This window comes from Lissotriton vulgaris, chromosome 11 (assembly GCF_964263255.1).
Source record: "Lissotriton vulgaris chromosome 11, aLisVul1.2, whole genome shotgun sequence".
Lineage (NCBI taxonomy): Eukaryota > Metazoa > Chordata > Amphibia > Caudata > Salamandridae > Lissotriton > Lissotriton vulgaris.
The window spans coordinates 147,267,565-147,282,699 of record NC_141699.1 but is presented as its reverse complement, the minus strand read 5'-3'; the positions used below and the strand labels follow the sequence as shown (position 1 = coordinate 147,282,699).

At 47.1% G+C, this 15,135-nt stretch overlaps 1 protein-coding gene across 4 annotated transcripts in view; it reads left to right on the top strand.

Moving 5' to 3' along the window:
• The window catches only part of LRRC43 (leucine rich repeat containing 43), a 344,921-nt gene that overhangs the window by 160,538 nt on the left and 169,248 nt on the right, over positions 1 to 15,135 (top strand). For all 4 annotated transcript variants that reach the window (XM_086942972.1, XM_086942971.1, XM_086942973.1 and 1 more), the window contains exon 7: positions 9,517 to 9,667. In XM_086942972.1, the coding sequence (XP_086799098.1) occupies positions 9,517 to 9,667 (151 nt within the window). The remainder of the gene's footprint in view (positions 1 to 9,516; positions 9,668 to 15,135) is intronic.

The following is a 15,135-nucleotide window of genomic DNA, read 5'->3' as shown; positions in this document are numbered from 1 at the left end:
TGTGTGCGTGGGTGAGGAGGCGGAAGGTGATTCTTTTGTTGACGGGGAGCCAGTGAAGGTCTCTCAGATGTCCGGAGATGTGACTGGTTCGTGGGATGTCGAGGATGAGTCTGGCTGAGGCGTTCTGGATCCGCTGGAGTCTCTTCTGGAGCTTGGCGGTGGTCCCGGCGTAGAGGGCGTTGCCGTAGTCCAGTCGGCTGGTGACGAGGGCCTGGGTGACGATCTTCCTGGTCTCGGTGGGGATCCACCAGAAGATCTTCCGTAGCATGCGCAGGATGTTGAAGCACGCCGAGGAGACGTTGTTGACTTGCCTGGTCATGGAGAGGGAGGAGTCCAGGATGAAGCCCAGGTTGCGTGCATGGTCTATCGGTTTGGGTGCGGTGCCCAGGGCGGGAGGCCACCAGGAGTCGTCCCAGGCGGAGGGTGAGGGGCCCAGGATGAGGACCTCCGTCTTGTCCGAGTTCAGTTTCAGGCGGCTGGTCGTCATCCACTCGGCTACCTCTTTCATCCCTTCGTGCAGGTTGGCTCTGGCGGCGGAGGGGTCGTTGGTCAGGGAGAGGATCAGCTGGGTGTCGTCGGCGTAGGAGATTATGCTGAGGTTGTGTTTGCGTACGATGGCCGCGAGGGGGCTCATGTAGACGTTGAAGAGGGTGGGGCTCAGAGATGATCCTTGAGGGACGCCACAGATGACTTCGGAGGCCTCTGACTTGTACGGTGGTAGGCGGACTCTCTGTGTTCTTCCGTCGAGGAAGGAGATGATCCATTCCAGCGCCTTGTCCTGGATTCCGATGTTGCTGAGGCGCCGTACTAGGGTGCGGTGGCAGACGGTGTCGAATGCCGCGGAGAGGTCTAGGAGGATGAGGGCCGCTGTTTCTCCATTGTCCATCAGGGCTCGGATGTCATCGGTGGCGGCGATGAGGGCGGTTTCGGTGCTGTGATTGGCTCGGAAGCCGGACTGTGAGGGGTCGAGGGATCCGTTCGTCTCGAGGAAGGCAGCCATCTGCTTGTTGACGGTCTTCTCGATGACTTTGGCTGGAAACGGGAGGAGTGAGATGGGGCGGTAGTTCTTGAGGTCGGTGGGGTCCGCTGTTAGTTTCTTGAGTAGAGCGCTGAGTTCGGCGTGTTTCCAGCTCTCAGGGAAGATGGTGGTGTCGAAGGATGTGTTGATGATGTCTCGCAGGTGGGGTGCGATGACAGCGTCGGCCTTGTTGAAGACGTGGTGAGGGCAGGGGTCGGTCGGTGATCCGGAGTGGATGGAGTTCATCGTGCGGATGGTGTCTTCGGTGCTGATCGGGGTCCAGGCGTGGAGGGTGGTGGTGGGGGGTGGTTGTTCGGTCATGGTGTGCGTTGGTTGGTTGTTGAAGCTGTTATGTATGTCCGCGATCTTGTTATGGAAGTATGAAGCCAGGGAGTTGCAGAGGTCTTGCGAAGGGGTGATGTCGTTGTTTCCTGCGCTGGGGTTGGAAAGCTCTTTCACGATGTTGAAGAGTTCCTTGCAGTTGTGTGCGTTGTTGTCCAACCTGTCCTTGAATGCTGTTTTCTTGGCGGCGCGGATCAGCTGGTGGTGTTTCCGGGTGGCCAGCTTGAAGGAGGTCCTGTTGTCCGGTGTCGGTTCCCTTCTCCAGACTTTCTCGAGGGCTCGGCAGTTCTTCTTGGAGCTCTTGAGTTCGTCGGTGAACCATGGAGCCTTCTTGCTGCCGGGTCTGCTAGGCGGGGTCCTCAGAGGGGCGAGTACGTCCGCGCAGTTGCTGATCCACTTTGTGAGGTTGTCGGCGGCCTGGCTGGGGTCCGCTGAGCTGGCAGGAGGGTGCTGGCTCAGGGAGGTGGCGAGCTGGTCTGCTGTGATCTTGTTCCAGCTTCTGCGGGCGGCCTGTTGTTGGTGGTGGTGGGTCGTCGTTCTCTTGAAGGTGAAGTGGACGCAGCTGTGGTCCGTCCATTGAAGCTCTGTGGCGTGGCTGAAGTCGATGTCTGTGCTGGAGGAGAAGACTGCGTCGAGTGTGTGTCCGGCGAGGTGGGTGGGGGTGGACACCAGTTGCTTCAGTCCCAGGTTGGCGAGGTTGTCGAGCAGGGTGCTGGTGTTGTGGTCGTTGTTGTTCTCCAGATGGAAGTTGAGGTCTCCCAGGAGGATGTAGTCGGCGGAGGGGAGGGCATGCGGGCTGACGAAGTCGGCGATGTCCTCGCTGAATTGTGTGCGTGGTCCGGGGGGTCGGTAGATCAGGGTGCCTCTCAGGGTGGTGTTCGGGTTGGTGTGGATCTGCTAAAGCACTATTCTTCGGATTGTCTTTCGGTGAACGTAGGAGGTAGACACTATGGGCATAGATAAATATCGTTCTGTAAGCCCAAATTGAACCATTTAAGCTAAAGGGCAAAACTAAATAAGGAATACCCTTATCGGTTGTATGAGGCATCAAACCACAAATCCAGCAGTTTGTCATATTCATCACTAACTGGTGTTGGTGCAGAAGTTGGATGAAGTAATTGTTAGCAAATTCCAATCGTCTAACTACCTCATGCTCAGGCAAAGGATGGAAAGAATGAGAAGAAATAGTAGGTGAAGGTGTAGTTTGCACAGTGGGATTAAACGTTATTTTAAAAACAAAGATTACATAACCAGCTATAAATATCATAAAGCTCAATAGTAAAAATAAACATGGTATCAAAAAACTTTTCTTCGATATTATTTTACATATTCTTTTTCTAAAAGTCAGTGTCTGTACAGGTCTCTCCAACTCAAAGAAATCCATCCTAAACTAAATGTGCCCACGGTGGTAGGTTGATTCTGCTCAGGAGTGCCTCTGCTAACCCGGGAAGGCTGCCTTGAGCCAACAGAACCCTCGACCTAGTGTCTCAGGCTTGCACTCCCAAAACTGGTAGCAACCGCGACCCTAGTAGCGAGGACCGGATGACGGTTCAAAAAAACAAAAATGAGTAGATCCTTGGTGGAGAGTTAACCTGCAAACAGAAAACAAATCATCAAACTTTATTAGTCTTTATTATTTGTCCGTAACTCTCGATCTCAAATTATAGCGATTCTTTCCAGCTAATTCTTGATCAGCGAACAAAAGGTGAGGCTCTGTAGTGTCCAATCGATCTGCACAAGGTACTGATGCTTGCAAAATCCTGTCACTTTCTTTTTCTGAGTTCGTTCCAATCAGTCGAGCATCGCTGAACGGTATAAACCGTGGTACAACTTCCGTTTCAGAGTCTGCAAGTCCCTCCTGGACCCACTTGTCGTATGGCAAGGGCAAAGGTGCCCTCTTGGTATGGGATCCGTGGATCCAGTTGCGCTTGCCTTGCACTCGGACCGCAGATCTTGTTGATAAGAGCACCTGGTAGGGCCCTGTCCAGCGGGGCTGCTCGTTCTTGGTCCGCTGGAAGTTACGTACAAATACCCAAGACCCAGGTTCAATAGAGTGGCCTGGATCTTCTGCAGCTTGCGGAAGGCTGTCATGCACCTGTTGGCGTAAAACACTCATTTTAGTTGTCAGTTCACGCAAGTAATCAAGCAACACAGGATACTCGAGGTCTCTGAACCTCGTTGGTCTTGGTACGCCCCAAATGTTCGCCGGACGACCAAACACTACCTCATACGGACTCAAACCCATTCGCGAATGCACAGTCATTCTTGTGGACAGAAGTGCTAATGGCAAGGCGTCTGGCCATTGTAAACCAGTGCTCTCTTGAATTTTGGCCAATTTTAACTTAAGAGTGCCATTATAGCACTCAACTAAACCAGCTGATTGGGGGTGATTTGCAGCATGGAATTTCTGCCTAATTCCAAGACCCTCACACACTCTCTTCATAACTTGACCCACAAATTCACTCCCATTATCACTCCAGACAATTCTCGGCATTCCAAATCTCGGGAAGAATTCTTTTATCAAAACCTTTGCTGTGGACAAGGCAGTATTGTCCTTAAGGGGGTAAGCTTCTACCCATCTAGAAAAGAAGCAAACAACCACTAACACATATTTCAAATGGTTGCATATGGATAAAATCTAGCTGCAAAGCCTCGAACGGATACGTAGGAGGAGCAAAATGACCAGCTGGCGTTGGAGTTCCCTTACCCGGATTATGCATCAAACACACCATACAGTTCTTGACCAAATTCTCTGCGCATTTGGGGATTCCCACGTTCTGCCAAACCGGAGCCAACAACTTGCAAATCCCTTTCACACTAATATGTGCCATTCCATGAGCCATTGTAACAACTGGAAGCACATACGCATTAGGCAACAACCATCTCTGATGCTATGACAAATCAGTCCAACAACCATTCGAATCCAATCTACCCTTGCTTTCTCTCCATTCATTCAACTCTTTCTCTGTGGCCTCACCCTGAATAGATTTCACGCTCTCTATAGTATCTTCAAACATACTCTTCTCTGGAACCCATCTCGCCGGACCCGCAACATACATTCGACTCATCACATTTCTAGCAGTTTCTTTCGCAACTTCATCCGCAAACGCATTACCACGACCAACATCATCCGTAACCTTTTTATGGGCACTGCATTTCACAATCGCTACTTGCAACGGTAACGTAAGAGATTCAAGAAGCTCATTCACCAGTTGTCCATGTTGTATCTTCGTCCCATGAGATGTCAAAAATCCACGTTCACGCCACAAACGTCCAAAACTATGAGCAACACCAAACGCATACTGACTATCTGTGTACACATTCACTCGTTTTCCTTTCGCTAACACACATGCTCTCGTAAGTGCGATTAATTCAGCTGCTTGTGCTGAGTTTTGTGGGATACGTGCAGCTTCAACAACCGTATGCAAAGTCGTCACAGCATATGCTGCAGTCGTATCACCATTCGGCAACTTGAAACACGAACCATCAACCCACAAAGCATCATCACAGTCAGGAAGAGGAGTATCCCGGAGGTCCACTCTCCCTTTCGTCTCTTCGGTTCTTAGAAAACAATCATGTTGTTCTTCACTATCATCATCTGTCTCAAGCGAAATCGGCAACAATGTAGCTGGGTTTAAGGTATTACACCTTCTGATGTGTACATGACTCGCTAACAACGTAAGCTCATACACTGACAACCGAGCACTAGTTAAGTGCTGTGTCTTGGTACGATTCAACAAGGTATCCACTGCATGTGGAACCATCACCACTAACGTGTTATCCATAACCAAACCAGCAGATTGTCGAATTGAGACAGCCGCTGCCGCTGTAGCTCTCAAGCAACTCGGCAACGCTCTAGCTACTGGATCTAAAGTCGACGAAAAGTACGCACATGGGCGTTGCTTATCGCCAAACTGCTGAGTCAAAACCGACAATGCATATCCCTCTCTCGTGGACATACAATGTGAAAGGCTTACTGTAGTCGGGAGTACCCAACACAGGAGCCGAACACAAAGCATTACGTAATTCAGAGAATCTCTTCTGACATTCTTCAGTCCAAGGAATAGGATTTGGAGTATCCTTAACAGTAAGAGCTATCAAAGGCTTCGCTAACAAAGAAAAATTGGGAATCCACTGTCTAGGATAAGACGTGATACCCAAAAACGCACGTACTTCTCTCTGCGTCGTAGGAACACTCATTTTCGCAATAGCCTGAATTCTTTCTGGGGTCAGTTTCCTTCCCTCCTTCGATAAGAGGTGACCTAGGTAGGTAACTTCTTGTCAACGGAATTGCAGTTTCGAGAGAGAGACTTTGTGATGACAATCAGATAAATGTCGCAATAAAGACAAAGTGGCATCCTTGCAAATCTCCTCAGTATCGGCGGAAACTAACAAATCATCAACATACTGGATAAGGGCTGCACCTTCAGGTAAAACCAACAAATCAAGTTGTGTCTTTAAAGCTTGACTGTAAATCGATGGACTCTCGCAATAGCCTTGAGGAGCGCGTTTAAAGCGGAAACTTCGTCCTCCTAAAGAGAATCCAAAGATATCCCTACTCTCCATGGCAATTGGGATGCTGAAGAAAGCATTCTTCAAGTCGATCACCGAAAACTAAGTGGCAGAAGCCGGAATCAGAGTCAATAATGCAGTAATGTCAGGCACAACAGGAAATTGTGGAACAACAATTTTGTTCACTTCACGAAGATCGATGACAAATCTATATACAGGAGGCTGTGAAGGATCAGTTCTCTTCAGAACCGGCAAAACAGGACTATTGCACACATTACCTCGCGTTTCTTCAATAACACCCTTATCGATCAGATCATAAATGATCGCTAAAAGCGCACGCTCACCATCACTTGAAATACGATATTGCGGAATGCGCTGTAACTTAGCATTCGCCTTCAATGTCACAACATATGGGGGAATATCTAACAGGCCCACTTCATTTGGACCCGTAGCCCACAGTGAATCCGGTAACAAAGACAATTGCGATGGAAGACAATCTTTCGATACATACATCGGAGAAATCACATTCTCACCCAAAGTAAGATGTACTCCTGCTGGAGAACAGTACAAAGTCGCATACAATCTCTTTTATAAGTCCAATCCCAGCAAATTCTCATTACAACCTGCAGTCAAAAGAAGGGGTGCTTCAAACCTACGAGGACCAACAGAAAGGGGCAATGGAACAGAGATCGGATTCGTAACGGGGCGCCAGAAAAACCTACAGAAACATTATTAAAGCCAGACAAAGGTGCGCCAGGGAGCTTAGAATGCATAATCGAACTCTTCGTAGCACCAGTGTCTAGCAGAAAAGGCTCTGACACACCTGATGCAATCACTTCAACATAAGGTCCGCTCTGATCTACTGGAACTGAAACAACTCCCTCTCTTTGTCCATGGCTGCCCTAACAATTATTACCATTGGCTTCGTCACCTTCAACATAATAATCATCTACATAGTACTGTGCTGTCCTACCAGACGAATTCTGCTGCTGATCAAAACTATTCATCGAATTCTGCGGAGGCAAAGGATGCACATTCTGTCTGCGACCCCTACCTCTAGGCGCTTGTTGAGCACCTCTACCTCTCACACCAGGAGCACTATTCGCTCTTTGTAGCAAAACCGGACAACTATTCTTGTAATGACCCTCTTCTTTACAATACGCACACTGATTAGGCCCATACGGGAAACGTTGTTGAGAAGACTCGTCTCTTTGCGAGTTTCTCGAATACTGTTGAGGTTGCTGATAAGCACGCTAATTATTAACACGGGGCTGATAAGCTTGTTGTAGAAGAACTTTAGTCTTCAATTCCTTAGTCTTCTTGTCCGCTTTCTCTAACTCATCCTTACGTCTATTCTCATAGTACTGAGCCGTAGCTAAAATCTGCGCTGATGTAGAAACAGGCCAAGCACTCTCAGAATCCTTCAACTTAGTGCATAACTCGGGAAGAAGATTGTGTACAAATTTGTCGACAAACAATCTCTGGCCACCCTCAGTAGCCATATCCTGCCCACTATGATCGACAAAAGTTTCTTCGAAACGCGTGAAAAAATCTGACACAGTCTCATCTTTCTTCTGCTTACATGCAGACAACTTGTCCCAATTAACACGTACTTCGGGCATCAAAGTCTTCATAAAAGTAATAATCCTACCAGGAAGTTCTGTAATGATATTTTCAGGCTTAGCACCTCCAACTTGTCTATCGGTTGCAGCAACAAGATTAACCCACGAATCACCCAATTCATTATCATGATCCGTATGTCGAATGACATTCCAGATGGGCTGTGGAACAACATTCCCAAACAACATATCTATGTCCGCCAAATTCATGACGCACGAACCCACAGTTTGCGTAAGCTCTTTATAATATCCCGCTGGATTTTTCCGCGGATCAGGCAAAGTCTGCTTAAGCGCTAGAACTTCAGCACGCTTCCAAGGAGCATGTACCCACACTCTCTGAAAGTGCGCAACAACAGGTGGCTGAGCAGTTGCATCAGCAGGTCTCCAAACCGGAGGAACCTCTCGCATCAGATACTGACGCGCTTTCCTCCCAACTGACGAATCGGGTTCAAACAGCCGTTCGGAAGAAACATTATTTCGAAATGACAATAACGACGACACCGCTCTCTCGATGTCGACGAGACTCACAATCGTTCCCTTCGCAAACTCAGAACGCAACTCTTCATGGGGTTTACCCACCTCATCCATCCATTGGTCATGGAGAAACGCACACATGATCTCAAAAACATATAGTTGCTTAGGTGCTCCCCATTGTCGGAAAACATCCATGATACCCCCAAGATCGTACTGAGACGCATACGTAACCCATCTACGCGCCATGTGATCTAAAATCACTCGTTCATCTGTATCAGGCAGTTGACTACGCGATTGTCTACTCTCACTCACAGGAGACATACCCAATTGTCCCAACCAAGGAGTCAGGAAACCAGAAAAGGCAGCAGTCATCCGCTGTCTAGGAGAAGGAGTAGTTGGAAGAATAAGGGGAGACGAAACAGTAGTAGAAGAATCCAAAGTCGGAACTAAAGAAGTATTAGGGACAGGCATAGAAGTAGCAGTCGTAGAAAAGGGCAAAGTTGGCGGCCCCTGAGGAGGCTGCGCCAAAAGAACAGTAGCCAACGGAACAGCTGGCTGTAGAGGAATCGCAGGAGGCAAAACAACCGGCAGTTGCACAGCCACCACTGGTGGCGGTGGTGCCGTAGCATTCTGCGCATAGGGTGGAGGTGAATTTAACAGATGCGACATTAAAGGATCTTTCGTAAGATCTTTCTCGTTTTTCTGCTCTTTAGGCGGCAAGACTGGGTAGCATCTACCTACCGCTAACTTCCTCACTCTAAGCATCTGTTCACTTTCTTGTTCTTCTTCATTATCTCTATATGCAACGGCAGCTTGCACCATTGACATACCTCGTTCTCGCTTATTCTTTTTCGCTAGTTTCATTTCTTTCTGTTTGGCTTCTTTGCGCCATATGCGGAAAGAGTCAAACATCGCCGGCCGGGCTTTCTTCTTGAACAACTTCACCTCGAGGTTATCTAGTATTTCAGTTTCAAAACTACCGTAACGGGGCCACTGTAGGACACCGTCATTCTTCGTATATTTTACCCAGATCTCATTATAACTAATAGGGCCCACACCATGTTTCACATACAAATCGTATGTAGGAAAACATGGCTAAAAAAACAAAAAAGTTTGTTCTTGTAACCGTCTTTGGGTTGCCTTTGGTCTTAGATGAAAGAAGATACAGATTTTTTTATGTGATTAAATCAGGACAGGAGGGGATAATTCATAGATCTCTATCCTTTAAATTTTTCGATTATTATTTCCTAGGCATCATTTGCTTTATTGAATTGTGTATCTTATCCAGATGCCGTAGGGTTACTTGGGTTACCTCCTGTGTAATTAGGTCAATTTTGAGGAGAGGCAGGAATCAACTAGATACCCTAAAACATCTTTATGAGCTCACATTGAATTGGCGTTTGAGAGCAAGGAACAGGTCTGTGCAATACACTAGTAATCAGTGCAGATGAATGGAATGCTAGATGCTCCAAAATCAGGAAATGTACACTTGATTTAGCTACACTACAATTACCCAATAAAAACGAAAAGCTTGTGCCTTATCTGTTCTAGGTAGCAACTGAAAATACCACAGAATCTCCTGTCCAATTTGTCTCTGTTGTAGAAGATCATCCAAAACCACCAAAGGACAACAGTGCAATTAAAGACATAGAATCCGTGGCTATGAACCCTCTTCTCAAACAAGTACAGCTGGAAAACTCTGGTAATTATATATTTACTTATTTTTGTGTTTCTATAGTCGACTTAAGGGTGCAGATTACAATGTATATGTGGAATTGTGCCCTGTTTACAATGAATATGCAGAACCAGGCATGCATAAGGCTCTTTGGACCTGATTTAGTTCTTGGCAGACGGTTACTCCATCACGGCGGTGGCTGACATCCTATCCACCAAAATATAAATCAGTCCGGCCCTGACCATGTTCACACAGTCATTTCTCATATCTCATTTCTCATATCTGGTCATTAATGTCATAAGATTTTGAAAGCAGGGCCAGATATTTGTCCCTATCAAAGTAAAATATGTCTGAAAGAGACATCTAGCTGCAGATTCCTTACCTTTGAATTTCCCAGGCTGGCCCATATGTTCACTGCCCTTGTAAATGGCTGTTACGGTGGAGCGCCCACCACAACACCCATTGCCCACCCCAAGTGTAGCGTGAAAAGGGGCCTTATTCACAAGGCATCGTAAAGCCACTTTAAGTGTTAATAGGGGCTTGTAAATATGCCCCCTAGCCTGAAAGCGGTGGGAAATTGGTGTTCGGTGTGAGTTCACACCGCAACACCCATTGATTTTGACGCTGCCCCATAATTTCAAGGGTTGAGTAAATATGGGGCAGTGCCAAAACTAAGACCATGGAAAACCTGGTCTTAAACAGGTGCAACAAAGCAGAAATGATTCAAGCCTGTGCATATATAAAATATATCAATATTGGAGAACGGGGGTACAGGTAAGCAACTCATTTCTTCTGCCTAAGTTAAATCCTTAGGATAGTCCGTGTTGCTTACAATGTCACAAATATACAGTAACAGCATCCTGTTAAAATGTACAGCACATCCAACTTATATAGTGGTCATTGATTTAAAGGTTCCATTTTATTAACATACGGCAATGTACGCGGACCATTCTTCCATTGTGTTATGTTCATGTTCATCACATTGCTGTTGGTGGATCCATTTACATTCAGGCATCTGGAGAAAATCACATATGTCCCCTCCTTTTTTATGTTTTTTGTTGCCATCTCAATAATAAATACATTTTTCGGTAACACCATATATATTACATCACACTGGAAGAGTTACAGTTAATCAATGATGGCAGCTAGTGTGTTATTCTCTCGTGCACAAATGTCTTGGTGTTGAGTGATAATTTGCAGGCCATGCATTTCGAGCATTTGTAATGTTCCAATACCAATTGGAGGCCCAAGATTGTCTCTTTACATGTATCTTGTGGCTTAGCTGAATGTACAATTTAATCTTTATATTGCAGCCCCACCTGCAAGCAAATGGAGGGCAATGGAGGTTTTCTGACTGTAATATAGGCCAGTGTTTCTTAACGATCGTAATCAGTCTGTGTGTGGGCAGAAGAAGCTACACAGACTATTTTCTTCTTGGTTTTCTTAGGCTCTTATTAAAGTAAATCTTCGCTGTGTAAAAACCACACTCGCTTCATGGCTGTTTTAACCAGCTTGTATGGGTATCCCCACCATATCAGTTATTTCACCAGGACTTTTGATTCTGAAAAGTAGTTTTTTTTCTGAGTGCAGAAACAAGCAAGGTGTTCTTATCTGTAGGATGGTAATTCATCTGCATTGTTGGTTGTGCTTATAAAGTGTAAGTTTTGGATAGTATTGAAGTGTTCTAGGAACCTGGGGGCTCATTAGGATGGCGGACGGACTGGAGTCTGTCCGACATCCTTGGAAACCAGAACTGTCGGTCATACATGCGGCGGTCCCGCACCACAAATTAGGATGCGACCGCCACCATGGCGGTCGCATTTTCTTTTTTAACATTGTACCAGATTCAGCTCACAGCAGCACCCGACGCAAAGCTAAAAAGCCATGTTGTACATTTCACTGCACTACGTGGCAAGCACCACAGGGTGCCTGCCACTTGGTGCAGTGAAAAGTAGGGGGGTACCCATGGTGCATAGACACCCCCCACCACAAGGGGGGCCTGCAACAGCCCCCCAGAGGCATTCTCCACCAGCCTTTCCATGGTGGCATCGCCGCCATGGAAATGCCGGTGTCAGTCTTCATCTTTATTTGGTGTACCGCCACCATTTTGGCCCCTATTGTCCGCCCACCAGGCAATCGCAATGATTGCCTGTGGCGGTTCCGTGGCGGACTGTCTGTGCTTCCGCCGCAAATTGGATTCCCACTGCCATACTAATGTGGCAGTGGGATAATCAAGGTCCTATGGCGGAAGGACCGCCTCCGCATGGCTGAAGGTGGCGGTCCTTCCGCATCACAATGAGCCCCTTAATTCGGGGTCTTTCGTGCCTGTCCAAATGACAAAGAAATCATATCTGTACCGCTTTGATCCTGTAACATGAGGTAGAAAAGGATTGGTATGTGAACATACATATGTTTCCTCCAGGGAGTCTACATAAAGATTTGCCATATTAGGTGCAATATTTGTTCCCATATATGTGCCTTTACACGTTGTTTGTACATTTAAAAAAAATACACTCCTTCCTCTTGTGTGAACACTAGCTACACAGAGCACTTTCTCACTTTGTTCATCCCTTCTCTTTTAATTGGCAATATTTTTCTCACATAATGAGCTTTTTAAACTTTTTTGATATAGTGTGAAGAATAAATGTTTTTTTCAAAGTGGTCTTTGAATTGAGTGAGCTAGGTTTTATTTAAATAGCTTTTTCTCAGGTAATTGAGTTGCTGATCATTTATTCAAGTAATGTTTCTCTTAAATGTACCTTTGTTGTAGAGATATGAACACCCAGGGTCTCCTTGGCATAATGGGTTGTTCTTATGTATTTGGTAGACACCACCCACATGTGGCATTTGAAAAAGACAAGAGGTTTGATAAGCTGCCCTATGGCACTGCAGGCAAAACTGGAGTACAACATACCAGACTAAACAGTCTGACTTTAATTAGATCAACCATTGTATGTGCCTTCAAGCCCTCAAGACCCACATGGCTAATATTCAGAAGTAAAATATGACATTAAGAAAATATATGTCAATCAATCAATCAATCAATCAATCATTTGTAAAGCGCACTACATACACGCGAGGGTCTCAAGGTGCTGGGCGGGGGGGGGGGGGGAAGGGGGGACAGCGCTACTGATCGAACAGCCAGGTCTTGAGTATCCTCCTGAAGATCAGCAGGTCTTGGGTCTGTCGTAGGCTCAGTGGGAGGGTGTTCCATGTCTTGGCGTTGAGGTGGGAGAAGGATCTCAAACCGAAGGTTGTTCTTCGGATGCGCGGGACGGTGGCGAGTGAGAGGTGGGCGGAGTGTAGCTGACGGTTGGGGATGTAGAAGGAGAGCCGTCTGTTGAGGTAGGCTGGGCCAGTCTTGTGGAGTGCCTTGGGTGCGTGGGTGAGGAGCTTGAAGGATATCCTCTTGTTGACGGGGAGCCAGTGCAGGTTTCTCAGGTGGGGGTGATGTGGCCGTGGCGTGGTACGTCGAGGGTCAGTCGTTTTGGATGCGTTGTCGTTTGATGAGCTTGGTCGGGGCACCCACATAGAGGGCGTTTCCGTAGTCGAGTCTGCTGCTAAGGAGGGCCTGGGTGACTGTCTTTCTTGTATATGTCGGGATCCATCTGTAGATCTTGCGGAGCATGCAGAGAGTGGTGAAGCAGGAGGAGGAGACTGCGTTGACTTGCTTGGTCATTGAGAACGTTGAGTCGAAGATGATTCCCAGGTTGCGTGTGTGGTCGGTGGGTGTCGGGGCTGCCCCCAGTGCCGTCGGCCACCAGGAGTTGTCCCAGGTTGAAGGGTTGGAGCCGAGGATGAGGACCTCCGTCTTGGCTGAGTTCAGCTTCAGACGTCTGGTCTTCATCCAGTCGGCGACGGTCTTCATTCCTTCGTGGACGTTGACTTTGGCTGTGATGGGGTCCTTGGTGAGGGAGAGGATCAGCTGAGTGTCGTCGGCATAGGAGATTATGATAAGTTTGTGTTGTCGGGCTATGTGTGAGAGTGGGGCCATGTAAATGTTGAACAGCGTCGGGCTGAGGGAGGATCCCTGGGGTAAGCCGTAGATTATCTCGGAGGCTTTGGAACGGAATGGGGGCAGACGGACGCTCTGGGTTCTGCCAGAGCGGAAGGAGGTGGTCCAATCCAGAGCCTTGTCTCGGATCCCTGCGGCGTGGAGGCGTGCGTATAGTGTGCAGTGGCAGACGGTGTCGAAGGCAGCAGAGAGGTCTAGGAGGATGAGTGCTGCGGTCTCGCCGTTGTCCAGCAGGGTCCTGATGTCGTCGGTGGCCGCGATGAGGGCAGTCTCGGTGCTGTGGTTGCTGCAAAACGCTGACTGGGAAGGGTCCAGGATTCTTTTTTCTTCAAGGTATCAGGTTAGCTGTCTGTTGACGGTTTTCTTGATGACCTTGGCCGGGAAGGGGAGCAGAGAGATGGGCTGGAAGTTCTTGAGGTCTCTTGGGTCTGCCCTAGGTTTTTTGAGTAGGGCGTTGATCTCACCGTGTTTCCAGATCTCTGGGAAGGTCGCGGTCTAGAGGGTGAGATTGATGATGTTGCGCAGGTGAGGCGCGATCGTGCTGCTAGCTCTGTTGAAGACGTGGTGCGGAAATGGGTCCGACGGAGAGCCGGAGTGGATTGAGCGCATGGTCTTGATGGTGTCATCGATGCTCACGCTGGCCCAGGCTAGCAGGGGGTCGTGGTCGATGGTGCACGGAGGATCTGTTGTGTTGCTGTCTGTTGGGGCTGTCTGGGTGTTGAAGCTGTTGTGGATGTCTGCTATCTTGCGGTGGAAGAAGGTGGGACAGTAGAAAGATGAAGGAGTGGTTAAGGACTTTAATGTTTTATTTATATACTCCAATTTAAATTAGTATTCATGATATTATGTGTAGAATGTTATAGCTCTTGTTGAAAATGTTTGTGGTCTTATTTTTGTAATGTACTGTGCTTCTGCTTTGCTTATGCTTCATAAATGATGTTTTAAGTTAAACTATTGCCACTGAGCATACTTAGGGTATCTAATTGGTGGAAAAAATTCAGCTGGAGAATTTTAGTTTGTGCTTAGGTTGTCCACCAGAAATGGGAGGATTTTCAATTTCCTCCAAACTCTAAATGAGGACCTGGCTACTAAGTACTTTCCTTGAGAAGCATCCAATGCTGCCACCTGACCTCTTGTTTTGAAAATCCTCTTTTATCAGTCATGGCTTTATGGCCAGAAATACTTTACGTTCAGGGGCTTTTAATTCCATATCTATAATTAGAAATGTTGACCTACAAGTTCCAAAACTCAAAGTAATGTTGACTGAATTCAAGCATTAGCTGAATGGCATGCCAAAGTCCTATGCTAAATGCTGTACTAACTGGAACTACATGAACTTTGGTGAGTAGATGAAACCAGATCAATCTAATGTTTGGTTAGTATATAGAGAAGCAGATTTTGCTATTACTCAAAGATGTCAATATTTTAATTTGCATTTGAAGTATTAGGTAAGCCCAGACTGGGACCTGTGCATAAAAGT